A 26897-nucleotide genomic window follows, 5' to 3' on the forward strand; every position below is an offset into this window, starting at 1 on the left:
TCTTATTAGCAATTTACTAAATAGATGCATATGCTAAAATTATAAATTAGTGGAGTATTTTTTTTCTTATTAATGATTAGATGTAGCCTTGTCTACCCTATCTCCATGATAGTTCGTAATAAGATAATAATTTATTTGTTTGCCACATGCCATGTTTTAATTTGATAACTAGTGGGTTACATGGAGATAGCGGTAGCCAACCCAAATATTGTATATTTATTATTTTTTAACTTGGTCAATGATGAGTAGTTTTTGAAGTTTTTAACATTTTCCATTATATCCTATGAAATGTTAATAGACTTGTGACAAACATACAATACTAGAATGTTAAAAATTTTTGCCAACGGTTTGAAAATTTAGAGGAATTATAAATTTTTCTTAAGTGACCTTTTTTTCTTTTCGAAACTTTACAACTGAATTAGTATCATGTTATGTACATTAGTCACATGCTAGTTTTAAAATTTCCCAATAGTAAAGATATATTAAGAAATGTTAAAATATAAGAGACTAAAGATTGAATAATGAAAAAACAAAGTAGAGACGGTAAAGACTTCTACATATAGAATTACAAAATTGGTTCTTTTATTTTGGAGAAAATTATAATTTAGTTCATATAATTTAAATTAAAAGTTAGAATCCATCCCGATAATTCTATAAGACCATTAATAAACCCTACTACGTGACCAAGAAGCTAGAGCTTCAAATACTTCGATTAATTGTTTTTCAAGAAAAATCTTCAACTACATACGATTGAACTTTTATAAAAAAGAGCTTTAATATAAAGGTCGTTTGTTTCATGGAAATCCAAGATTCTCGTGAAGTGAACATCTAAGATTATCTTGTTTGTTTTGTGATAATGTAAAATGTCAGAGTATTAAGAGATTCCCGTGCTTACGGAGGGCTTTCTTATATATATATATATATATATAACACTCTTCTTTATATTTATTTTATAATTAAAATAAGTATTGTCAATTATATATTTCACTCTATTTGGTTATATGATAGTTGTTTTTATTTTTTTAGAAACATATTCAGATTAAATTTATTTTATAAAAAATATTAAATTAATATATATCATTTTGTTGAGAAAAACAAATAATAAGAGAATAGAGTTATATTCGGTTAAAAAAATTTCGAATCAAGAAATTATATTAAATTAATTATAAATTAATTAATAATTGTAAGAAAATCATTTAAATATGATGAGACATCAGACACTCCCGAACAACGGTCTTATTCTCCACAACATTTTCAATCTCATCTTCTCACCCGTTGCTTCTCAGTGGGGAGTCCCTAGAAACTATTATTGCGCCTAGGGTTTTCTTCTTTTGTGGGTTTCGTTTTCACCAATGAAGGAATTTGGAGTGAGAATCGAGGGACATGGGATTTAATTAGAATTTGGGAAGGAAGCTTGGCTCATGAATTTCGAATCTCTCTTTCATTTATGATTTGAATCAACCGCTTTTGTGTTTTTCATCCTTGAAGAAGTCATGAGAAGGGCAACTTTATTGTTGAAGCTTACTCCTCCCATTTGGCTATTTCGTTTTTGTTCAGTGTCGGCCTACTCGTTAGTCGACGAGTTCACGAAATTTTGCTATCAAAGGGATCTTCCAAGAGCCATGAAAACGATGGAAGCGATGCAGAGAAACTGTCTCTATGCCGATGCAATTACTTACTCCGAGCTTATCAAGTGCTGCCTTCTTCGTGGGGCTGTAGAACAAGGTCGGCTTGTTCATGAGCATGTTTTCTCAAATGGGTACGAGGCCAAAACATTCTTGATCAATACTCTGCTTAATATGTATGTAAAATTCGGCCTCTTGGATGAAGCCCAGAATCTGTTCGACGAAATGCTCGACAGGAATGTTGTCTCTTGGACGACTATGATATCTGCTTATTCCAGTTCCAATCTTAACCATAAGGCGTTGGAGTTTCTGATATTGATGTTTAGAGAAGGTGTTCGACCTAATATGTTTACGTATTCTTCGGTTTTGAGAGCTTGCGATGGTTTGTTGAACCTCAGGCAGCTACATGGTAGCATAATGAAGGTGGGTTTGGAATCTGATATCTTTGTAAGGAGTGCTCTGATCGACGCTTACTCAAAAATGGGTGAACAGCGAGATGCTTTGAATGTTTTTAACGAGATGGTTACAAGTGATTTGGTTGTGTGGAACTCCATTATTGGTGGTTTTGCTCAGAACAGTGATGGGGATGAAGCTTTGCGTCTTTATAAGAGAATGAAGAGAGCTGGTTTTGCAGTTGATCAGTCTACATTAACTAGTGTTTTGCGAGCCTGCACTGGGCTAGCGCTCTTAGAGTTGGGCAGACAAGTGCATGTCCATGTATTGAAGTATGATCAGGATCTAATCCTTAACAATGCACTTCTTGACATGTATTGCAAATGTGGCAGTCTAGAAGATGCAAACCTTGTTTTCACAAGGAGGATGACAGAGAAGGATGTCATCTCATGGAGCACTATGATTGCAGGATTAGCTCAAAATGGCTTTAGCACAGACGCACTTAAATTGTTTGAATCAATGAAATCTAAAGGGCCAAAGCCAAATTACATCACCGTACTTGGGGTTCTTTTTGCCTGTAGTCATGCAGGGCTTGTAAATGATGGATGGTACTATTTTAAATCTATGAAGGAACTTTTTGGGATTGATCCTGGAAGAGAGCACTATGGTTGCATGATTGATCTTCTTGGTAGAGCTGGAAAGCTTGACGAAGCTGTGAAGTTGATCCATGAAATGAACCATGAACCAGATGCAGTGACATGGCGAATCTTGCTTGGTGCTTGCAGAGTCCACAAGAATGTGGATTTAGCCATATATGCTGCTAAAGAAATCCTGAAACTGGATCCTTTCGACGCCGGGACGTACATATTGTTATCGAATATTTATGCCAATTCCCAGAAATGGGAAGATGTTACAGAAGTTAGGAGCAGGATGAGAGCTAGGGGAGTGAAGAAAGAACCAGGATGCAGCTGGATTGAAGTGAGCAAACAAGTTCATGCTTTTATATTGGGAGACAACTCACATCCAAGAATAAAAGAGATAAAGAGGGAGCTAAGCCAATTAATTCAAAGATTAATGAGAGTGGGTTATGTTCCAGATACAAATTTTGTGCTGCAGGATCTTGAAGGAGAACAGATGGAAGATTCCCTTCAATACCACAGCGAGAAACTGGCAATTGTGTTTGGTTTGATGAGTTTGCCAAATCAGAAAACCATTCACATAAGGAAAAACCTCAGAATCTGTGGGGACTGTCATATCTTTGCAAAACTTGTCTCACAGTTGGAGAATCGAGTCATCGTCATTCGAGATCCTATTCGATACCATCATTTTCGGGATGGTGTGTGCTCTTGTGGTGATTACTGGTGACATGACCTTCAGTCTATTATCAGCTATTTTGTGTGACACTTTAAGAGCTTCTTTGGAATTACTCTTTTGCCTTGGAATATCCAAGGTTTGTACAGTTCTTCAAAGCTAGTTGATCAGCAATGTTAGCAAAGTTTGATTGTTGTAATCAAACGGCGTACGCTATCAAAGGGTTCATCAGAATTGGGATTGGCAATTATTTAGCACTAGCAACAACAAATGTTGTGAGGCCTCATTGGCAGCTTATGGTGTGATACACTGGATTGTATTACCCACAAGTAAGGTAAACACAGAACAAACAGAGAAATCCATAACCTAATTGCAAGGATGATCAAAGCGGCAGTAGTCAAAACCCCAGGCCAGAAGCAATTGGAGTTGGGGACTTTTTTGCCTGAGACCTGCTTACTTAATGGAGAATTGGGCTTCTTCAAAACCAGAACTACTATCCCCCAGAACGGGTAATGTGAATGTCATTATCTTCTAAACTCCTATTCCATTTATTTATTTACTATTTTTTTTTCAAGACACTTATTTCTAGGGTGTGGATCCATATAATCTTGTTTAATGATGTTTTCGGATCTAATGTCATTTGTCGGTAACATCAACTACTGGTCAATTCTATTTGAGTATCATTTAAAAACTATTTTCAAACTTGAAGGACCAATTGAAAATCAAATTTGAAGCATGAGATGAGGTTTTTGATATTCAAATTCTAGAAAAATTGCAAAAGCTAACGAACTCCTATTCCATTACTTGCAAAATCAAATTAACCCTCCATCAAAGTCTCACCTACCTCGTATCCTCTCATAAAGGACCTCTCTCTTGTAAAGAGGTGTTGGACAATAGGCGTGTCATACCCCATCCCAAGCTACTCTCTGAGCCTAGGAAAGGACATGACCGCAGCAGTTATCAACCCTTTTGTTGACACTTACTGCCTAATAACTCTAGCGGAAATAATTTTGATACCAACATGCAACTCATACACAGCGGATGCCTCTTAGGCCAAATTTATTAAGTTTAAACGCACAACATATTTAGAGAGATTACATTACTAGTTTCACAAGTCCCGATGCCCAAAACCTTAGTCTCTATATGAACAACTGTAATATGTGTACAATATATACGGTAACCACCTAATAGACGGATTACAATATCTTTGTCCTTTAGTGGCAGAGCAGATGCAAAGCTACCTCCTAAGGATTTGACCGCTACCTTGGGGGAGGAAGGAAAACATTTGAAAATGGGGTGAGCTTGCTAGCCCAGTGAGTGACTTAAGAAAGAAAACTGATTCTCATGCAAATGTTTCAATAAAGAGATTAAATTGAAATATAAATTTCTACAGTAACCTTGTACTGCAGTATAAACATTTTCCAAACATAAAGCATATAAAGTTGTTTTTATCAGAAAACATTAAAACTATTCCTTAGTTGAGAATAACCCTATTGTGGTTAAATCCCAACGTCAACTGCTAGCCAAGAGAGAACCCTTTTGCTCAATCTCTGACTTTAACTACCTACGTGCACGTGGCCATACTAAGTACCGTCATAACTTAGGTACTTTTGCTCAGATACCTTCTCAAAACGTGCCCTTCAGTATCGAGTTGCTCGGATATCTTCTCAAATGTCCTTCGGTATCGAGTTTCAAGTAAAACTAGTCATAAAATGACTTTCTCTTTAAAGCATGTAAAGCATCACACATTGAAAACATGTCTTTAAAGATACTAACACATAAACAATTTTCAATAAACAGTCATACATGACATACGTTTAAAATATAACTCATGGTTTGCTTGGAAATTACTTTGTAAAACTAGCTAGCATGAGAATAATCTTTATTTAAAACATGGTTTCTTTAAAACATTGTAAATATTTAGTCACTCACCTTGGTCGTTTAGGAACCTTTCTCTCTAGAAGTTCCTTGGTTATCTCGGGCTCCCTTTTGAACCCTAAGATCCAGATTCAATTTAAAGCTCAGATTACTCATAGTTCTAAGCCTTATCGCGAGATACTCCCTTCTACAAACATGCTCTAAAATGTCTCAGGAAGCTTACCTTAAAACCTTAGCTCAGAACTCCTCATGGTTTGGCCGGAATCATCAAAACATCAAGACTGGCCCAAGCTTACCCGACAGCTTGACCCTTATGTCTTTTCCTCACTCTCCAGCCCGATTCCTTGGAGCTTCTTCTCCGGCAGCCCTACCCTGAAAACTAGACTCTCAGAGCTTTTAGGTGGCTTTGGAATCACTCCAAACGCACGAGTATGCTGGGAGATATCCTCGTCCCAAGTTGATGTAACTTTCAGATTTCACTGTCCGACAACATCTCCTCTTGGAACTTTATGACCAACGCATGGTCTTGCTACCAACGCATATATTCCTTCATCAACGCATAGTCTCCTCCCAATTAGCCTTCATACACTCTTCTTAATGTCCTTTGAAGAGAATTTGAGTTATGATCTGAAGAGAAGTCCTTGGCCCTATTTATAGGCGTCCAAAATCTCTCCAAGGCTAACACTTCCTACTTGGCCGCATGTCCAAGTGTCTTTTCCCCACATTATCAACGCAACCTTCATGCCATCGCAATCTAAGGTGTCTTCCTCTTCCTTAGCCAACACATAATGCTTAAATTTGCATGTCTTCTTGTGCATCCACCTCAAATTTCCTTAGCCCAAGATTTCTTCCCAACAAGCCACATGTCCGAATGATCACCATTGGCACATTCCACACCTTTATGGTCGCAAGCCATCTTAGCTGATCGCTCCCTTGCATGGCCTATGCGTCCATCCAGCCTCAAAATGCGTTCATCCAACCTCAAAATGCGTTCATCCAACCTCAAAATGCTTGGCCGTGCATGCCCTTTTCTCTCGCATTGCTTTACCTTTGGCCTATGCGCTCAACTAGGATTATGACCAACACTCTTCCAACGCATGCTATTAGCAAGTCCTATGCGCACACATGCCCTCGGATGTCCTTGACACATAGCACATCATCAACGCATAACAACCTTTGGGTCAAGCTAGTTCTCAACTCAACACCTGATGGTATAGCTTACCATCACCTAGGCTCTTGCTAATGCATCCCTTATGACCAATGCACGTATGTCCTTGTTGCTTGTTAATGTCCTTAGTTTCTTGCTCAAGACCAACGCAAACTTACCTCACAAGCTTTATGTACTGCCAACCTTAGCAACGCAAAGACATTTCACCACACATCCACCATGGCTTGTCTCATCGCCTAGCTCATCGTCTAGTAATGCTGCCGCATAGCACCATCGCATAGCACACAACCTACCGCACAACTCTTGCTTATCGTGTAATGTTGACGCCCATCGTCTAGTGCAGCACGGCTATCGCCTAGCGCACACGCCCATGGCGTAGCGCCATCGGCCAGCGTCATCGTCTAGCGCTGATGCCGATCGTACAGTGCCAACGCCTCATCGTCTAACGCTATCGCCCATCACATAGCATTATCGCTCATCGCATAGCGCTATCGTTTAGCGCAACTCTCCATATTGTTTAGCGCCGTACTTATATTGCACGATCGCATACTGCATTGTTTAGCTTCGCGCATTTACTACATGATCGCCTACCTCATCGTGTAGCGTCGCTCACTTACTAGACGATCGCATACCCAATTTGTGTACTGCTGCTCATTTGCTACACAATTGTCTATCTCATCGTGTAGTGCCGCTCACTGCTACACGATTGCCCAACGCGCCCATGTCCGCGCAACTTGAGGCTGTTGCATCCTTTGGTAACCTCTCAAGACATTGGTTGCCGCATGTTTGTCCCACGCATAGCTTTTCTCTTGGCATACTTTGGCTTCCTTAAACGCCCAAATAACCTCTAAAATGAGCATGGCACAACACTTAGCCAATTCTTTTCAAGTTTTACCCAAGAGTCAATCTTTCAAATTCAAATTTTCTTCTAACTTTTCACCATTTTCTCTACAATTACACATTAATTTCCACATTAACCTATCCACCACACTGGTTTCAGTAGGGAACATACTCAAGTAGAGAAATTAGGGCTTAGGGTTTACATTTACCTCCCCCATATGAAAATTTCGTCCTCGAAAATTTGCTACAAGTTCGTCAGTTAAACAACTGTGGATACTTGTTTCTTATTTGCTCTTCAGCTTCCCATGTCGTTTTTTCAGTGTTATGGTTTCGCCATAGTACCTTTACCAATGGTATTGTCTTATTCCTTAAGACTTGCTCTTTTCTGTCAAGAATCTCCATTGGTTATTCTTTGTAAGACAAATTCTCTTTCAACTGCACTGGTTGCTCAGGCAACACATGGGTAGGATCTGGCACATACTTTCTCAGCATTGCCACGTGAAACACATCATGGATACGAGATAACTCTGGAGGTAAATCCAACCTATACGCCATTGGGTCAACTCTTTCTATTATCTCGTAAGGTCCAATATACCTCGGGCTTAACTTCCCTTTCCTACCAAACCTGAGTATTCCTTTCCACGGAGACAACTTAAGAAATACTTTATCACCCTTCAAATTCCAATTCTCTTCTCCGCTTATCGGCATAACTCTTTTGCTGTCTCGCGCTGTCTTAAGATTTTCGCTTATAATCTTAACACTGTCTGATGTCTGCTGAACAAGTTCTGGACCTAGTAATTTCATTTCACCGACCTCATTCCAACATATCGGAGTTCTACATGGTCTTTCGTATAGTGCCTCATACGGTGCCATTCCGATACTCGAATGGTAACGGTTGTTATACGCAAATTTGATCAACGACAGATGCATATCCCAACTGCCCTTGAACTGCAATACACATGCTTTCAGCATGTCCTCTAGTGTCTGAATCGTCCGTTCAGACTGAGCATCCGTCTGTGGGTGAAAAGCTGTACTGAAATATAGCTTGGTACCCATAGCTTTCTGTAAGCTAGGCCAAAACTTCGATGTAAACCTGGAATCTCGATCTAATACAATCGAAACTGGAGCCCCAAACTGACTCACAATTCGATCAACATACAACTTAGCTAATTGGTCTACGGTAAAAGTAACTTTAACATGTAAAAACTTAGCTGTCTTTGTTAGTCTATCCACAATTACCCATATACCATCATAGCTCGCTGGTGTCCTAGGTAAACCAAACAGGAAATCCATCGTAACATGCTTCCATTTCCACTCTGGTACTGGGAGTGGATTAAGCAATCCTGCTGGCATCTGTCGTTCAGGCTTAACTTGTTGACATACTAAACATTTGTCAACATGCTCTGCTATTTCTCTTTTCATACCAGGCCACCAATACGATCTCTTTAATGTTCTTTACATCTTTGTACTGCATGGATGCATAGCATAAACCGAACTATGTGCCTCTTCCAAAATAGCCTGTTTAAGTGCTAAGTTATTAGGTACACATACTCTACCTTCTTTTAATAGCACTTTGTCTGCTCTTAACTGGTAGTCTGTCCTCAGACCTTTACCTACTTCTTCAACTAATTTCTGAAGATCAGAATCTTTTAACTGTTCACGTAGAATATCTTCTACGAGAGTAGGACGTACTTGAAATGAAGCTAGTAAACCTCCTGTTTGACCAACTGATAATACTGCCTTAGCATTATACAACTCATGTATCAGTGTACCTTTCGCTGAACAGATAACAACTTTGGCTAATTTGGTTTTTCGACTCAGAGCATCAGCCACCACATTCGCTTTACCTGGGTGGTAATCAATTGTATAGTCATAATCTTTGATCAACTCGATCCATCTTCTCTGTCTCAAGTTTAGCTCTTTCTGATCAAAGATATACTGACTTTTATGATTAGTGAATATATGACAACGTTCACCAAACAGGTAATGCCTCCACAACTTTAGAGTCAACACAACTGCTGCTAACTCTAAATAGGGTAGTTACATTCATGCTTCTTTATTCACTGATCATGAATGTAACTACCTTACGGGCGTGAATAAAGAAGCATGAATGTAACTACCCTACGCACGATCAGTGAATAAAGAGGAACCAGATACACAAATTCCACCTAAAATAAAATAAGCGTCCTTCAGAAAGATTTAACTTTCTTATGGGCTACCTGTTTCCAGATCCTTGGGTTGCTGAGAGTTATGGTTTCTTGTATCTTTGGTAAGCCTCTTGAAGGTCAAAGGTCTTTCTTTCATGTTAACTTCCTTGATCCTTACGTTGGTGGAGATGTTGAAGATTGCTATCCAACACCAATAGCTGAAGCATAGTGGTCAAATCTAGTGTTTTTTTTTTTTTTTTTTTTTATATAAAAAAAAAAATAAAAAATTATTATTTTTTAATAAATTATTTTTATTAAAAATCTGGACGGTTAAACCCCTTTTTAAGTATCTAGCTAGGAATAGGTGGTTAGAATTTTGCTAGAAGTTCAAGTTTGTCAAGACCCAAAGAACATTACAGTTCTAGGTAAGTATCAATGTATCATACATTTCGCTGACTGTTATTATTTTCTTTTCATCATAGTTGTCTGGATCGATATTATAATAAATTTCTTTTGGAGCTTTAGTTTTTTCTTTGGGCCAGATGTGAAGTACTTATTAGGATAAGGGAAATTATGAAGTGAACTCTTAATTGCTGCTTGATTCAGTTCATGATTTACATGTGAATGAGATGCATAAAATTGAAATTCTCAAGTATTGTTGGAAAAGGACAAAATTCATTGATGGATTGTGTATCTTTTTAGTTTTAGGCGAGAACGTATATGTTTTACACTACTTGTCTGTGGGAATCCTTCATCTTTGTGAATTTTTTTGGTTAAATTAATAGAAAATTATGTTATTTTATAACCATGAATAGAGGAACCAGATACAACAACATTTCCTTAATGATATATCATATTTCGAACTTGAAAGTTGATTGAGCTATATCTTATGCTAAATTTAGGGGTTGCTGCAAGTTTTCGTAATATCATACATTGTGTTCCGTAGTTATAATTGGTATTGGGTTCCAGCCCGATTTCCCTGGTGATAATTGTAGTTATCACTTTCTGCAGCGGCCCTCGCTCTAAAAAACTTATTGATGAAGATATTAATGAAGCTATGAAGATTTGTCAGGACCATTACCTTGTTGAGTTTTTTTTTCATTTTATAAGTTTAGTTGTTTATATCTATATGTATATTTGTTTGGTTTGTTTATGTTTATGCATTGTTTGCCTAAATGAATTCTAATGCATTATGGTAGATTGTGGGTTATTAATGCATTTTGGGTTAGGTTAATTCTTCATTATCATCATCAAATCTTTTGTTCTCTCTTGTTTAACCATTTCTTGTGCTTCTTCGTCAATTTGAATCTAATTCGTCTTTAGAATCTTGTTTGGATAATCTAGGACTGACTATCTTCATGTCAAAGATTGACCCTCGATGACATCTTTTACTTGGAGATGTTTTTCATGGTTTCGTTTGATTGAATTCTTGTATCCATTTGGTGTGCTTTTTAGTTGCTTGAAGTTCTAGTGTTGCTTTTAGAGGACTTTTTAATTGCTTGAAGCTAAGCTCCACCTATGAAATAAGCTGGTGTCTGCTACATTTTTAATAGTAAACATCCAATATTTTTGTTTCTTCCACATAATAAGAGCTAGTATAACATTGTTTTTACCAGGTGAGCGTCGGTGGAGCCGCACAATGGAATTGTCATTTTATACATCCAGACAAAAAGAAGCATCAAAACTGTGGACAATGATGAAAGACATTTTATATTGGACAATTATGGACAAAATGTAGAAAAATCAAAACTGACATTAAAGATGGTATTCTATTTCGATTGAAAACTAACATTAAAGGTAGTTGACATTGAAATGTTGGTCATGTATAATGTCTGTTGAAAACCGACATTGAAGGCCTTTGATGAATTTTAACTGATATTATACTCCTATAATATCAGTTTTAAACCGACATTAAAGTCTAGTTTTATAGTAGTGAATGCTTCAAATAAATAACTGTTGAGATATTTTTTTTTTTTTTAATCATCTTTTATAAGTTTGAAGAGTCATGCCACGCCCTAGTCAAAAGTAGGAGGCACACTTGTTACTTCAGGACGAATGACTCTCTAGTTATTGATTCCACCACCAAGCAAGGCATGACAGTGGCGTCAGGTAATATTCACATCATGTTGAAATACGTTGAATTAGCCATTTTTGTAATTTATGCTATATTTGCTAAATTAGGGTTTCACCTCATTCTATTTATATCTGAGGTTGGGTCTATTGTATGTATGACATTAAATAATAAGTCCTTTTCTACCGTGGTTTTTCTTCCCTGAATTAGGGTTTTCCACGTCAACTCCTTGTGTCTTCGTCTTTTCTTCTATTTCAATATGGTATTAGAGCAAGGTGATGAAACCCTAGCCCCGATAGAAGAAACTCAGTCATCAAACTTGATAGGTGAAGGTACGCTGACTAATGAGGTTGTGATTCAAGTAGCAGTTGACCACTATCTCCGAACCATCATCCCAGGTGGCTCAGCCGAACAGATCCAGCCGGCAAGCCGAACAGCAGGTGGTGGGCTTGCTCCAGCCGGCGCGCCAATTAGCTTCCAGACTCGGCCGTTCCAGTTGAACACCATCGAGGAAGGTCACGCTCTCCAGCCGGCGCACGCGAGCGGGTCAACCGATCGGACCCTCGACTTCGCACGCGACCGTCTCAGCTTCGCATGTCTCCCAGCCGGCGCATGTGATCGATTTACAGCCGATCGGTACCTCGACCATCCTAGCTTCGCACGTCCTCCAGTCGGCGCACGCGATTGATTTATAGCCGATTGGTACCTCGGCATCGCACAGAACCGGATCTGCACCAGACGGTCGTGGGTTTGCTCCAGCTGCCGAGTCGGGTCAGTTCGGCACGATTTCTTCAACCTTGCAGTTGATTGCTGAGCCTTCTGTCCGTTACCCACCATCGCAGTCATCTGGGAGCAGCACTGATCACGGGTTGCCAAACTTTGCCGCCGGTGGACTTTCGGCAGTAGCTTCTTCACAGTACCATGGTGGACAACTTCTTCCTCTTGTGTATCCAGTTCAGCCTCAGTTTCGAATGGGTGATTCCATTGAAGAAAATCCCATGGTTTTTAGACAGAAAAATTCCAGATCTGAATCTCATGGGGAACTCCAACAACAATTGGTTTGTCTCCAGCAACAGATGGCCGCCCTTGGAGCCAGATTGAATGGCCATGATTCTTCCTCGATGTATTCAGAAAATCCGGTATCAATGTTTCCTACTCTTCCAATTTCTAATTTTTTATCTGGAACTATTGGAAATTCTGCAGGAATGATCATGGGAGAGAAGATGAATGGGCAAAATTACTTCTCTAAGTCCCAAACAATTAAAATGGTTCTTGAGGAACGCCATAAGTTTGGATATTTGACTGGAGAGATACCACGACCGAATCCTGGAGATCCTCAAGAGCGTGCCTGGAAGGCAGAGGATTCTTTGCTCCGCTCAATGTTAATCAGTAGCATGGAACCACAAATCGGGAAACCTTTACTCTATTCAGCCACTGCCCGAGATATTTGGGATGCAGTCCGACGGTTATATTCGAGGCGTTAGAACGGATCCCGCCTGTATACTCCACGTAAACAGGTTCACGAATGCAAACAAGGGAGCATGGATGTAACGTCATACTTCAGCAAGATGTCGTTGTTATGGCAAGAAATGAATCTATGTCGGGAAATCATCTGGAACTGCCCACAAGATGGAATTCAATACTCCAAGATAGAAGAGGTTGAGCGTGTGTGATTTTCTTGCTGGGCTGTACCCCAAATTTGATACGGTTCGTAGTTGAATACTAGGGCAGAAACCAATTCCGTCTCTCATGGAGGTCTGTTCAGAGGTTAGATTGGAAGAAGATAGATTGAGTGCAATGAACGGGCCGGGTGTTACCACTGTAGAGTCAGCTGCCTTCCGGGTAAAGTCCGCTGGAGTTGATGGTGACAAGCAAAATAGTAAAACACCCCAGTATGTGAGCATTGCAAAAAACAGTGGCACACAAAGGATCAGTGCTGGAAATTGCATGGTCACCCTCCAAATGGTAAACGTCGCCCTCCGAATGACAAGTCGAAATCTGGGCGTGCTCTAGTGGGTGAATCAGTTGAGGGGGCTGCACAACCTCAGACACAGCCTCCAGTGACCAATCCTGGTGATTCAGGTACCATAGGGATCGGAACAGTTGCTCAATCAGGTAACCCTCAATCTTTTAGTTTCTTTGTTGAAGGGAATGAGTTATGGATTCTAGATTCAGGAGCGACCGATCACTTGACTGGCTCATCCGACCGGTTTCTCTTATACTATCCAAGCGCTGGAAATGAGAGGATTCGAATTGCAGATGGGTCCTTCGCTCCTGTTGCTGGAAAAGGCAGACTGTCACCATTTCAGGGATTAACTCTGCAAAATGTCTTACATGTGCCCAAAATTTCTTACAACTTATTATCAATAAGCAAAATAACAAAAGATTTGAACTGTAGAGTTGTCTTCTCACCAGATACTGCTTTGTTTCAGGACTTGAGCTCGGGGAAAACGATTAGCACTGCCCGATATGACAGAGGCCTATATTTCCTTTCTGCAGATGCTTCCTCTAGAAGCTTGTTTAGGACTAGTCTTTTATCTTCGTTTACTATGTCTGAAACAAATTATTTATTGTGGCATTTTCGTCTTGGACATCCTAGTTTTCAATATATGCGATATTTATTTCCTCATTTATTCCATAATGTGAATGTTTCTTCATTATCTTGTGATGTCTGTATACGTGCTAAATAACCTCGCGTGTCGTTTGTTTCTCAACCCTATAAACCTACCCAGCCTTTTCACCTGGTTCACAATGATGTTTGGGGTCCCTCAAGCAGATCTACCCTGTCTGGTAAATGGTGGTTTGTAACTTTCATCGATGACCATACCCGACTTACATGGGTATATCTCCTTGCTGATAAGTCCGAGGTTTTATCTACCTTCAAACAGTTCTATACCACTGTATTAACACAGTTCAACACCAAGATTGCCATTCTTCGGAGTGACAATGGTCGTGAGTTTGTCAACCACACCTTTCAGAAATTCCTAATGTCAAAAGGGATCATCCATCAAAATCCGTGTGCATATACTCCACAAAACTAATGGGGTGGTTGAACGGAAAAATCGCCATCTCATTGAAGTTGCTCGTTCCTTGATAATTCCAGCGTCTCTCTCTTCGTACCTGTGGGGAGATGTGGTTCTTACCGCAGCTCATCTAATTAATAGAATGCCTTCACGAGTTCTAAAGTTTCAAACCCCTCTTGAGTGCTTTAAAGAGTCTTATCAGTCTACCCGTCTTATTTTTTAGGTTCCTCTTCGTGTGTTTGGGCGTATAGTCTTTGTTCATACTCATGGTCCACACCGGACTAAGTTTGCTCCATGAGCTAAAAAATGTGTGTTTGTTGGGTATTCCCTTCATCAGCGAGGCTATAAATGCTTTCATCCATCTTCTAGAAAATGTTGTCACTATGGATGTCACGTTCCTTGAAGATAAACCGTTCTTTCCTGTTAGTCATCTTCAGGGGGAGACCACGAATGAAGAGACTAACAGTTCCATGTACTCCGTACCCATTAGCCTCAATCTTGAGCCTAGTCCTAATATTCTTGAACCTGAGCCTAGCTCCAATGTTCCTGGACCTAGTCCACCTAGTCTTGAACCTAACTCTGCTCCTGTGGTTCCTAGTCTTGAACCTAACTCTGCTCCTGTTGTTCCCGTGTCGGTCCTTCCTACTAGACAAGTGCCCTGGATAACATACTATAGGAAGAACCTCAGAAAGGAAATTCAAGAAACCTCTGGTGTTCCATCGGAAAGTGTCCAAGCGTCGGAACCAACTCAGGTTCAGGATCCCGTTGTTTCAGAGGAGAGTCTCGAAGAAAAGTCTGGGAACATAGAAAATGATGAAATGAGCTCAGAGAAGGTTGAAACTTTAGGAGGTAATGAGGTGCTGAAAGATCCTCAAGAAGATGCAGAATTATCTCAAAAGTCTGATACTGAAGAGGGACAGACGAAAACTAACAACTATGATACCACTCTGGATATGCCAATTGCTCTGAGAAAGGGAACCAGGTCATGTACAAAATACCCTTTACATAGTTTTCTGACCTATAGTAACTTATCTCCTGGTTTTAAGGCTTTTACTACTCAGCTGGATGCTCTAGCAATACCTACCAGTGTACATGCGGCCATGGAAGTTCCCCAGTGGAAAGTAGCAGTAATGGAGGAAATGAGAGCTCTTGAGGCAAATAAGACTTGGGAGTTAGTAGCTCTCCCTAAAGGTCACAAAACAGTTGGTTGCAAATGGGTGTTCACAGTGAAGTATAAGTCTGAAGGAACACTCGAGAGGTATAAAACCAGGTTAGTGGCTAAAAGGTTCACTCAGACGTATGAGATTGATTATTCAGAAACTTTTTCCCCAGTGGCTAAGTTAAGCACGATTCGTGTTCTTCTGTCTGTCGCTGTAAATAAAGATTGGCCCCTACATCAACTAGATGTAAAGAACGCATTCCTAAATGGTGAGTTGGAAGAGGAAGTTTATGAGTCCACCTTCAGGTTTCGAAGCTAAGTTTGGGAATCATGTTTGCAAACTCAGGAAGTCTTTATATGGGTTGAAGCAGTCCCCTAGGGCATGGTTTGACAGGTTCACCGTGTTTGTTAAGTCCCAAGGGTTTGTTCAGGGGCATTCTGATCATACCTTGTTTACCAAAAAATCACCCTTAGGAAAGATTGCTGTGTTGGTAGTGTATGTTGATGACATCATCCTATTAGGGGATGACACGGCAGAAATTGCTAAGCTAAAACAAAGGATGGCAGGTGAATTTGAAATCAAGGATCTTGGTAGTTTAAGGTATTTTCTAGGGATGGAAGTGGCAAGATCAAAAGCAGGAATATCTGTATCTTAGCGGAAGTACACTCTGGACTTGTTAAAGGAAACAAGAATGACTGGATGCAAACTTATTGACACTCCTATTGAGGTCAATAGCAAACTGAAAAGTATTTCGGAAGGAGTTCCTGCGATTAAGGAGAGGTATCAACGCTTAGTAGGAAAACTGATTTACTTGTCTCATACTAGGCCCGACATCTCCTATGCTGTGAGTGTAGTAAGTCAGTTCATGCAGAGTCCATATGAGGAGCACATGGAAGCTGTGACTCGAATTTTGAGATATCTAAAGTCCACCCCTGGGAAGGGCTTGGTGTTCAGGAAACATGACACATGAAGCATCGAGGCATATACTGACTTAGATTGCGCCGGATCTGTGACTGATAGAAGGTCAACCTCAGGGTACTGTACCTTTGTATGGGGAAATTTGGTAACTTGGCGGAGTAAAAAACAGGGTGTAGTGGCCAGAAGTAGTGCTGAGGCAGAGTATAGAGCTATGAATCTGGGATTGTGTGAAGAAATCTGGTTGCAGAAAGTTTTATCTGATCTTCACGAGAGTAGTCCGGGGTCCATGAAGCTGTATTGTGATAATAAGGCTGCCATCAGTATTGCGAATAATCCCGTGCAACATGATAGAACCAAACATGTGGAAATTGACAGACACTTTATTAAAGAAAAGTTAGACCGCGGAGCTATTTGTATTTCCTATGTACCTTCAGTCCAACAGATTGCAAATTTTTTTACGAAAGGGTTATCGAGACAAATGTTTGAAGCTTGTATTAGCAAGTTGGGTCTTGCCGATATCTATGCCCCAACTTGAGGGGGAGTGTTGAAATACGTTGAATTAGCCCTAAGGGCATTTTTGTAATTTTTGCTATATTTGCTAAATTAGGGTTTCACCTCATTCTATTTATATCTGAGGTTGGGTCTATTGTATGTATGACATTAAATAATAAGTCCTTTTCTACCGTGGTTTTTCTTTCCTGAATTAGGGTTTTCCACGTAAACTCCTTGTGTCGTCTTCTTTTCTTCTATTTCAATATATCATATGGAACTGTATGCTTACAATGTTATTTCCTTGTCTACTTATTGAAATTTGTCATTGTAAATAGGATCTAGATCACGCAAGAGGCGAACAAGAGGGCATTGTCGAAACTTTGAATTAGACCAATATGTGAGTAATTAACATGGGAGGATCAGGATTGAGATTAAGGCAGAGGTTAGAAAACCAGTTTGTGCTAATGCCAATAGATTTAGCAAGTCCATCGGTACCATTGCTCGAAACACAATTACGTTATGCTGTAACACCTAGAAAGATGTACCAAAAGAAGTATGGAACTTAGCCATGGATCGATTGTCGGTATGTTAATTCTTTTTTACACATTTATGCTCCTTTTGAAATCATGTACATGTACTTATCCTCTTATTCTTAACTATGCAGTCATATTTTGATGTTGATGTGACAAAAAGGCGTATGAAAAAGTATGTATTACGACAATTTCAAAATACGTTCAAAGAATATAGAGCAGAGCTATACAAGCAATACTGTAGGTTCGAGGACCCAAAAGTAGCCCGTGAAAATTCACATGAAAGGATGAAAAATTTAGAAGATTGAAACCGTCTATGCAACAAATGGAAGTCTCTTGAATGGAAGGTATATATTTTCTTCAGACTTGTTATAGACCTAAATAACTCAGTTGTATCAATCACACTGTTGTAGGAAACAATGGAGAGAAACAAGAAGAGTCGAGTGAGTCTCCCTTACCTTCATCGAACCGTGTCCAAGTGATTTATCCAAGTACAAAGTGAAATCCGTGTGCAAACTCATTATTCTTTACTTTATCTCATTAATATGACTAATAGTTTGTGTATTTTATATGTAGAAAATGAAGAATTTTGACGCTGACGAGTTGGATTTATTCCAAAAAGTCATTTTTGTGAAAAAGATGGTTGGGTGAATGACCATGCAAAAGAAGCATGTGCAAGTTATTCTCTATCATAGGTATGTGAAATTATATCTTTCATTATATGTTCAACCCCTTTATTCTGTCATAATGCACCTGAAAATGCAAAAACTCAAGGAAGCAACGTCTCAAGGATTATGCAATCACTTCGACTCACACTTTTTCAAATGACTTTTAAGACAAAAACTTTTGATTTTTTTTTTTTAATTTTCTAATTTATGTTTAAAGTTTTTCATATTATCTAGTTTTTTCCTTTCAGGTTGGTTGCTATGATATGGTTGGAGGAGAACTTTCGGACCAATCACAGATCGCCACGTCATTTATTAAATTAACGACGAAATGCCAAAATCATCAAATTTGGGACCAGTTAAGAATCGACATGTGTCCCAAATTGAAACTGAAGAAGAATTCTGATGACATCACGTGTTTTTGTCACGAACGTCGGGTTGAGTAAAATTAATTTCGCTCAATTCGGCGTTATAATTTGAGCGTTGGTCCAGTTATGCCTAAATGTGTTTTAATTTGGGCCTAAAATGCCAAAATAGGCACGAATCCAATTAATAGGGCCCAAAGGTCAGACCCAAGTCCAATTAATAAGGCCCAAAAGTCAGGTCCAAGTCCAATCAATAGGGTCCAAGGGTCATGCCCAAGTTAGAGGGAATTTTCTACGATTAGAAGACTCCTCGACTCCTGAAGCTGGCCACGCTTGAAGACTAAAGTCTTTAGGAGATACAAGCATTCTGAAGACTGAAGTTATTTGAAGATACAAGCATTTTGACCACACTTGAAGACTGAAGTCCTTTGAAGATACAAACATTCTGAAGACCGAAGTTCTTTGAAGATACAAGCATTATAACCACGCTTGAAAACTGAAGTCCTTTGAATTTTTGCATTACGAACATTCTTCCAAGACTCCAAGCTCAAGAAAATCCACACGTTCTGCTTCTATACATCAAGCGTACACATTCAATCAAGAGAGAATCAGATGATCAAGTACTAGAGATTGAACCACATCGCATCAAATCAACATCAACATCAACACCAACTCAAGTTCAACTCCATGAAACAAGTTTCTTCGGAAACCTCGTGTGAACATTAATCCTCCAAGAAGACCATTAAGCTCAAAGGCCGATCATCCAAAAAGATCAACAAGCCCAAAGGCCGATCGTCCAAGGAGATCAACAAGTCCAGAGGCCGATCGTTCAAGAAGATCATCAAATGTTGGGAATGTCCTAGAACTCGCAGTTCGTGTTAAACATTCTATTTATCAATAAAATATTATTGAGTAACTTATTCAATAAAGTTGTTGATTTTGCATTCTATTATGAACATCCAATAAACATATTCATGGCTATAATGTGAATACTTTAACTTTATGTGGTGATTTAAATAGGATCAAGTTAATAGTTATATAGCCCAAATGATCTAATAAGTATATGGATGAAGTTGAGTATCTAATCCTAGTAATACTATTGAATGCAACCATTTTGTAGTTACAAATGATGTGATCCACAAATCATTTATGTAAAGACATGTGAGTGAGACATCCTATGCAATGAGTTTGCATATAGACTGGACTACGAAAATAGTCACTTTTCTTTATAACGACTATTTACTGTTAAAATTGACTATTTTATTATTTAGTAACCTAGGTTAACTCGATCTTAATCCTGAGCTAACTATGAACTCCTGTTTGTTCGGGATTATCCTTTGATCTGCATGGGTGATAGTAGTCCAACAACACTGCTCAATAAGTATTCCATTTTAGGGATAAGACCGGATGAATAGTTGGGGACATAACCCTGCAAGATGGAATTTACTCCTACAGATACGTTCTCTTAAATACTGATTCCAGGTCTTGAACAATCGGGGTCCCGTCTTCTCATGATCAGGACTTAATTCATAGGTATTATGAATCAAAATTGTTCATTAGAGGGTCAGTAGGAACTTAAGGAACGAGATGTATTCATAGGGGTAAAACGGTGATCTTGACCCAACTGTGATTACGAACAACCTGTGAAGGATCGACTTATTGATCATGGTTCGTAAAACATGAAGTGCATTCCACCAGTATTTTGATCTTTGATGTGAATTGTATGAATATAATTGTAGGAGAAAGATGGCAATGGGGACGGCAGTGGGGTTAGTGTCGCTGTGGCAGATGACATAGAGAGCTTGTGCGGCGGGAAAGCAATTTCAGGTGGTATGTTATTGTGCGGCTCGCTTTGGGTAATCTATCTCTTTTTTTTCCCCCGAATCGAGTCTTTGCCATCATAATTTGCTTTTGGTTTATGCTTCTTGTGGTTCTAATGTGTTCATATATGAAAATTGCAGCGAGTAATGTGGCAAAATTGGGGGCAAATTCTTTTGATCGGTCTAAGTGGCAACAAAAGTATGATTTATGAGGAAACATATTTGATTTCAATAAAGTTGTCATTAGTTCCCCTTTGGGTTAGATTTTAATTGATTTCCTTTTCCAAATGATTTGTTGAATTAGGTCCATAGTTACACTTGCATTAACAGTTCTTACTAGTTCACAAGCAATACTCATCGTGTGGTCCAAGAGAGCTGGAAAATATGAATACAGTGTTACCACCGCAAATTTCATGGTGAGTAAAACCAAATACTGATTTGGTGCTTATTATTTCTTTACTAAATGGGTGGTTGTGGCATATTTATAAATAATATCCTTTGGTAATAGGTGGAGACTTTGAAGTGTGTTTTGTCGCTTGCAGCTTTGAGTCAAATCTGGGAAAGTGAAGGTGTGACCGAAGATAACAAGTAATTTCATTAGCTTCCTTTTTTCCCCTGTTATGGAAATTAGATTTAGTTCATAGAGGAGTTGATGCAAAATTTTCTTTTTCGTTTCAAATTAGCACATATTGGACAAAAATCAAACTGTCAGTTATAAGAATGAACTGGGTAGATGAGGAAAGTGCCAAACATTCAACTTGAAACAGTTTAGTTATAGGAATTAATCTATTATGTAACTTCTTTATTAGGACCATGTGTTTATGGCTCTCAATATGCTTTACCTTTGTGGTTTGGTGGATTATATTCTTGGCTAGACAAGAAATGTGACTAAAGAGGTGGTGGAATAATTTTGAATTTAACTGATCTCAAATTAGATCTCAGTTGGAATTGCTATGACCAATTATGTCGCTTGTATTTCCGTTCTTGGCCAACATGCTTTTGGTACCATTCAGTATAGTGACTGAGTGAGCAATGAGCATTCTACATTTTTCTTCTCATTTGTCCTTCAAATTTGACTAGGTTGAGCACAACGTATGATGAGGTTATTGTATACTCTATTCCTGCAGCACTTTATCTTGTCAAGAATTTACTCCAGGTTTGGGTTTTCCCTTTCTAAAGTTGTTCCTTTAGTCTCTTCCACCAGTAATATACAGTGTCCTTGTTTATGCAAGTGTATTCACTTTTATTTTTCATGTGGCAGTATTATATTTTTGCTTATGTGGATGCACCGGGTTATCAGATATTGAAGAATTTTAATATCATCAGCACTGGTATTTTATACAGAATCATACTTAAAAAAAAGTAAGTCAGTTCCCATTAGTTAGAGTTCTATTCTTTTAGTTGTAGAAAGAATAATTGATAGCCAAGCTTAGTAGTTACTATTGCATTGCAAGTGTGCTTATATAGCGAGCGAAATAGAATTACTTAAAAGAAAATGTGTGAACTGGGGAAATGCACTTCTTTTTCATTTCCCCATCTTCCCCCACCCCATTTTTCACTCCACGAATGATGAGCTAATTCAGGCCCTATCACTGGCTATTACATTTTAAGCTGAATGGGAAATGACTGCTAGAACAACCCCTAAAGTCGCCAAATCTTCTCAATCGGTTGGATTGTAGTTATTGAGGAATATTTGTTTGGATTATGTTTTAACAGGAATCATATTTCAGGTTAAGTGAGATTCAGTTGGCAGCATTTATTCTACTATGTGCTGGGTGCACTACTGCACAGTTAAATTCAAAGTAAGTTTTTTGCCAGCTGTTCTATTGCTTACTATTGAGTTGCAATTGTTTGGATCTCTTCCGAGTATGTATATTCAGGATGCTACTCGGAACCAGAAATGCCATGAAATTTCTTCAGGAACTAAGTTTTTGCATGTTCAGTTCCTACCTCAATTTCTCAGTGATCAATTAATAGATACTTGTCCGAAGTCTTATTTTATGAATACAATTACTGAATGCATTATATATTCATTTTCTTTGCAGCTCTGATCATGTTCTTCAAACACCTTTTCAAGGTTGTCTGATGGCTATAGTGAGTTCCAAATCTGTAATGCTTTATGAGGGTGTGTGTTGTGTGGGAAGAGTGATGCTTAAAGTACTTATTATCTTAATGGTGGTTGATTCTTGTATAGATCATGGAAGACATTTAATATTGGACAATTATGGACAAAATGTAGGTGAAAAATCAAAACTGACATTAAAGATGGTATTCTATTTCGGTCGAAAACTAACATTGAAGGTAGCTGGCATTGAAATGTTGGTCATGTATAATGTCTGTTGAAAACCGACATTGAAGGCCTTTGATAACACGATCTTTGATGTCGGATTTTAACTGATATTGTACCCCTATAATATCAGTTTTAAATCGACATTAAAGTCCAGTTTTATAGTAGTGAATGCTTCAAATAAATAACTGTTGAGATTAATTTTTTTTTTCAATCATCTTTTGTAAGTTTGAAGATTCATGCCACACCCTAGTCAAAAGTAGGAGGCACACTTGTTACGACTGAAGAAAATTAATTTCACTCAATTCAACGTTATAATTTGGCCGTTGGTCCAGTTACGCCCAAATGTGGGCTTAATTTGGGTCTAAAATGCCAAAATAAGCCCAAATCCAATTAATAGGACCCAAAGGTTAGATCCATGTTTAATTAATAAAGCTCAAAAGTCAGGTCCAAGTCCAATTAATAGAGTCCAATGGTCATACGTGATTGAGGTAGTTCCTTTTATCATTTGGTATCAGAGCTTTCGCTCTAAATAGACTATATCTTTTCTTATTTTCCTTTCTATGCTATCTTCTTTCTTTAAATCATTTTATTCGTTTCCAATTTTTCTTGTTTCTCTTCATCTTCTCATTTATTATTCTTACTTCGTATACTAAACTTGTAGAAAAAAAGTTTGTGAAAAAAAAGAAAAGAAAAAGTGTTATTTTTTTCTTGTGTCCTTTAATATTCTTTTATTTCCTTCACATTTCAGTATACTTGCTGGAAAAATTAGAAAAAGAAATTGTCTTTGCATCTTTCCATAATATTTTTTTTTTAAAAAAAAACTTCGAGATTTAGTGGCTTTTCGCATTATATGCTATATTGGAATTTCTTGCATGATTTTCTTGAGAATACTTGCTAAAGAAGACATCATTGGGTGATGAACCACAGTGATGATAGTTTTTGGAAGAACATTCGAGAAAGTTTGGTTGAATTACATAATTCAATGGATTAAATATCTCAATTGAATCAAGAGTTGAGGTTGCAAGAACAAGTAAGGATGAATCGTGTCATCCAACCTTTTCCAAGTCAAGAAGATTTTCCAATATTTGAAGATGAGCAATCAATTCACAAGGATGGAGATCAATCTAAAGTTGACGAGGAAGATACCAATGGTGAGGTTGCTGAGGTGAACAAGGAGATATTTGAATTATGTGTTGAGATGAATAATTATGATCATCAAAGTTTGAGAGAGGATTCTAAAGGTTGTAGTTATAGAGAGCGATGAGATACTTGAAGTATGTGAGGTCATGACAAACTCCGTAAAGCAAAGTGAAGACAGTTTCGAGACAAAGAAAATGAACAAAAGTGAGATATGGGTGACAAAAATAAAAGAAGATGTAATTAAGAGGGAAAATGAAAAAAAAAATTGAGTGAAAAAAATCATGAGAGTGAGATTATTGTTCTAACTAATGTTATTTCTTCTTATTTTCGGTGTGTTTTTTATGATTCATCAAAAGCAAAGTGGAGCATCAAGTTTGAAAGATTCAATCAACGACGAATGGGGAGGAGTGCTCTTCAAAGAAATTTCACATTTGATTTTGGAGAAGACGAGCCTTTCAAACTTCTTTCCAAAGTTCGAGACGATAGTTACAAAGTTGCGTTACAAGGTCATCTAAGATTCGAGGACGAATCTTCTTGAAGAAGGGGAGAATGATAAGCAAATAATTGGCAATGATTAGGAGCTAGAGTATTAAAAGACTTGCTTCCAAGTTAAGCTTCCAAATTTGAAGAGTTACAACCCTTCAAGAATCAAAGCCACCAAAAGTCGTCATGAATGTAAAAGTTCAAATTCATTTACATTATTAACATCCCATGAATTTAATTAATGTTATGAATTTACATTTATTAGAGTAGTTGAAAGGGTATTAGATGAATGTAGCCAATATAGGTGAAATGTTGCACCATTTTATAGTGTCTATTCAATTAGTTTAAATTGGGCTGTAATCTCCACATTTAGAACAAGACTTTGAATTTGAATGAAATTTCATTAGAATATATTCTCTCAAGCTTTATGCTTTTTCTTTGTATTCTTGTATTTAGAATGCATGTATTAAACCCTAAACCCTAAACCCTAAACCCTAAACCCTAAAACCCTAAACCCTAAAACCCTAAAACCCTAAACCCTAAACCCTAAACCCTAAACCCTAAACCCTAGTTGATTGATCAATTAGATTGTGAAGAGTTCGAAATCTTGAAGTTAGGAACAAATTCTTCTATTTGTTTACCTTTCTTGGGGATCATTTTGTTTATTGGTGGTTATTCTTATTATCGTTGTGGGGGTTCACTTAGAATAAGGGGGGGGGGGGGGTCTCATACGTGATTGAGGTAGTTCCTTTTATCACATCCACACGCTCTGCTTCTATACATCAAGCGTACGCATTCAACCAAAAGAGAATCAGATCAGTTACTAGAGGTCGAACCACATCACATCAATCAACATCAACACTAACTCAAGTTCAACTCCACGAAACAAGTTTCTTCAGAATCCTCATGTGAACACTAATCCTCCAAGAAGATCATTAAGCCCAAAGGTCGATTATCCAAGAAGATCGATAAGCCCAAAGGCTGATCGTCCTAGAAGATCAAAAGCCCAAATACCGATCGTCTAAAAAGATCAACAAGCACAAGGGCTGACCATTCAAGAAGATCAACCAGCTTAAAGACTAGTTTATTTTGAAAACATCAAATATGTATTAGAGATTATACTCACTTTCCACAAAATTAATACAAATACAAAATCCAAGTTCCATGAAATAAATTTCTCTTGAAGACTCGTGCGAAGAAATTGAAGATCAACGAGCCCAAAGACCGATCTTCTAAGAAGATTAATAAGCCCAAAGGTCGATCATCCAAAAAGATCATCAAGCCCAAAGGCCGATCATCCAAGAAGATCAACAAGTCCAAAAACCAATCGTCCAAAAAGATCATCAAGTCTAAAAGTCGATCATCCAAGAAAATCAACAAGCCCAAAGGCCGATCATTCAAGAAGATCAACCAGATTAAAGACTAGTTTATTTTGGAAGTATCAAAATATTATGTATTAAAGATTGTACTCATTTTCCACAAAATTAATACAAATACAAAGTTCAAATTCCACGAAATAAATTTCTCTTGAAATTTCGTGCAAACAAATTCGCACGTCCAATGGGACATATCTACTCTCATCTCACTCGTCATCCGAGTCAATAAATCTACAAATGGCACCAAAGAAAATTGCATCCAAAGCTACCGTCGCAAGCGACACTTACATAAGCTTTGTCATCACGGAATAGCTAATGGAATCTCTTAAATGCGAGGGATTGTTATCAGAGAAAATCCCTTGTTCGACAGTTATGTTTGTGCTACTGATCCATCAGATAAAGAATCACACTTTGATTTAGTATCATTCATGGTGATTGACGTAACGGCCGAGTTAGCCATGGCAGATATGGAAAGGAAGATAAATTTCCTAATGAAAGCTATAGAAGAGCGAGATCATGAAATCACTGCTTTAAGAGATCAAATACATGCTCAAGAAACCGTTGAGTCGAGTCAATCTCCAACTACAAAAATCAATGACAAAGGAAAGACTGTCTTGTAGGAAGACCAACCGCATCTACCTCTGTTGTCGCTCGGTCAGTTCAACAGCTGCAAAATATGATTACAAACTCCATAAGGGCTTAGTATGGAGGACCATCACAATCTTCCTTTATGTACTCTAAGCCGTACACTAAGAGAATCGACAATCTGAGAATGCCAGCTGGGTATCAACCTTCAAAATTCTAGCAGTTCAATGGAAAGGGTAATCCGAAACAACATGTTGCTCACTTCATTGAAACCTGCGAAAATGCAGGAACTAGAGGAGACCAGCTAGTCGAGCAGTTCGTCCGTACATTGAAAGGAAACGCTTTCGATTGGTATACTGATCTAGAGCCGGAAGCGATTGATAGCTAGGAACAGTTGGAAAGAGAGTTCCTCAACCGCTTCTATAGCGTAAGGCACACCGTTAGCTCCATGATGGAGCTGACGAACACAAAACAGTGGAAGGGAGAGCTGGTCATCGATTACATCAACCGATGGAGAGCTCTGAGTCTGGATTGCAAAGATAGACTCACTGAATTACTTGTAGTGGAGATGTGCATCCAAGACATGCACTGGGAACTTCTCTATATTATGCAAAGGA

At 38.3% G+C, this 26897-nt stretch overlaps 2 protein-coding genes across 7 annotated transcripts; both read left to right on the forward strand.

The window, feature by feature from the left end:
- The first annotated feature begins 1225 nt into the window (after positions 1–1225).
- Positions 1226–19535, forward strand: REME1 (Pentatricopeptide repeat (PPR) superfamily protein). Of its 5 annotated transcripts, XM_039020707.2 has the most exons (7): positions 1226–3838; positions 10979–11471; positions 17362–17609; positions 17691–17903; positions 17970–18047; positions 18133–18251; positions 18473–19535. In XM_039020707.2, the coding sequence occupies exon 1, from the start codon at positions 1494–1496 to the stop codon at positions 3381–3383; it is 1890 nt and encodes a 629-aa protein (XP_038876635.1). In that variant the 5' UTR covers positions 1226–1493; the 3' UTR covers positions 3384–3838; positions 10979–11471; positions 17362–17609; positions 17691–17903; positions 17970–18047; positions 18133–18251; positions 18473–19535. The 5 variants fall into 5 exon arrangements, with proteins under 5 accessions (XP_038876635.1, XP_038876634.1, XP_038876633.1 ...); XM_039020706.2 differs by having other exon boundaries at positions 17691–18054; XM_039020705.2 differs by having other exon boundaries at positions 17691–18047.
- Positions 19536–20143: 608 nt separating this feature from the next.
- LOC120069059 (CMP-sialic acid transporter 4-like) lies at positions 20144–22837 on the forward strand. 2 transcript variants are annotated; one of them, XM_090305857.1, is made up of 9 exons: positions 20144–20254; positions 20326–20413; positions 20548–20605; positions 20711–20822; positions 20915–20994; positions 21487–21562; positions 21668–21768; positions 22137–22208; positions 22452–22837. In XM_090305857.1, the coding sequence occupies exons 1-9, from the start codon at positions 20252–20254 to the stop codon at positions 22747–22749; spliced, it is 888 nt and encodes a 295-aa protein (XP_090161983.1). In that variant the 5' UTR covers positions 20144–20251; the 3' UTR covers positions 22750–22837. The 2 variants fall into 2 exon arrangements, with proteins under 2 accessions (XP_090161983.1, XP_090161982.1); XM_090305856.1 differs by having other exon boundaries at positions 20149–20254; positions 20326–20416.
- The last annotated feature ends 4060 nt before the right edge of the window (positions 22838–26897 follow it).

Source organism: Benincasa hispida, chromosome 10 (genome assembly GCF_027475165.1).
Source record: "Benincasa hispida cultivar pf3 chromosome 10, pf3_genome.v1.1, whole genome shotgun sequence".
Lineage (NCBI taxonomy): Eukaryota > Viridiplantae > Streptophyta > Magnoliopsida > Cucurbitales > Cucurbitaceae > Benincasa > Benincasa hispida.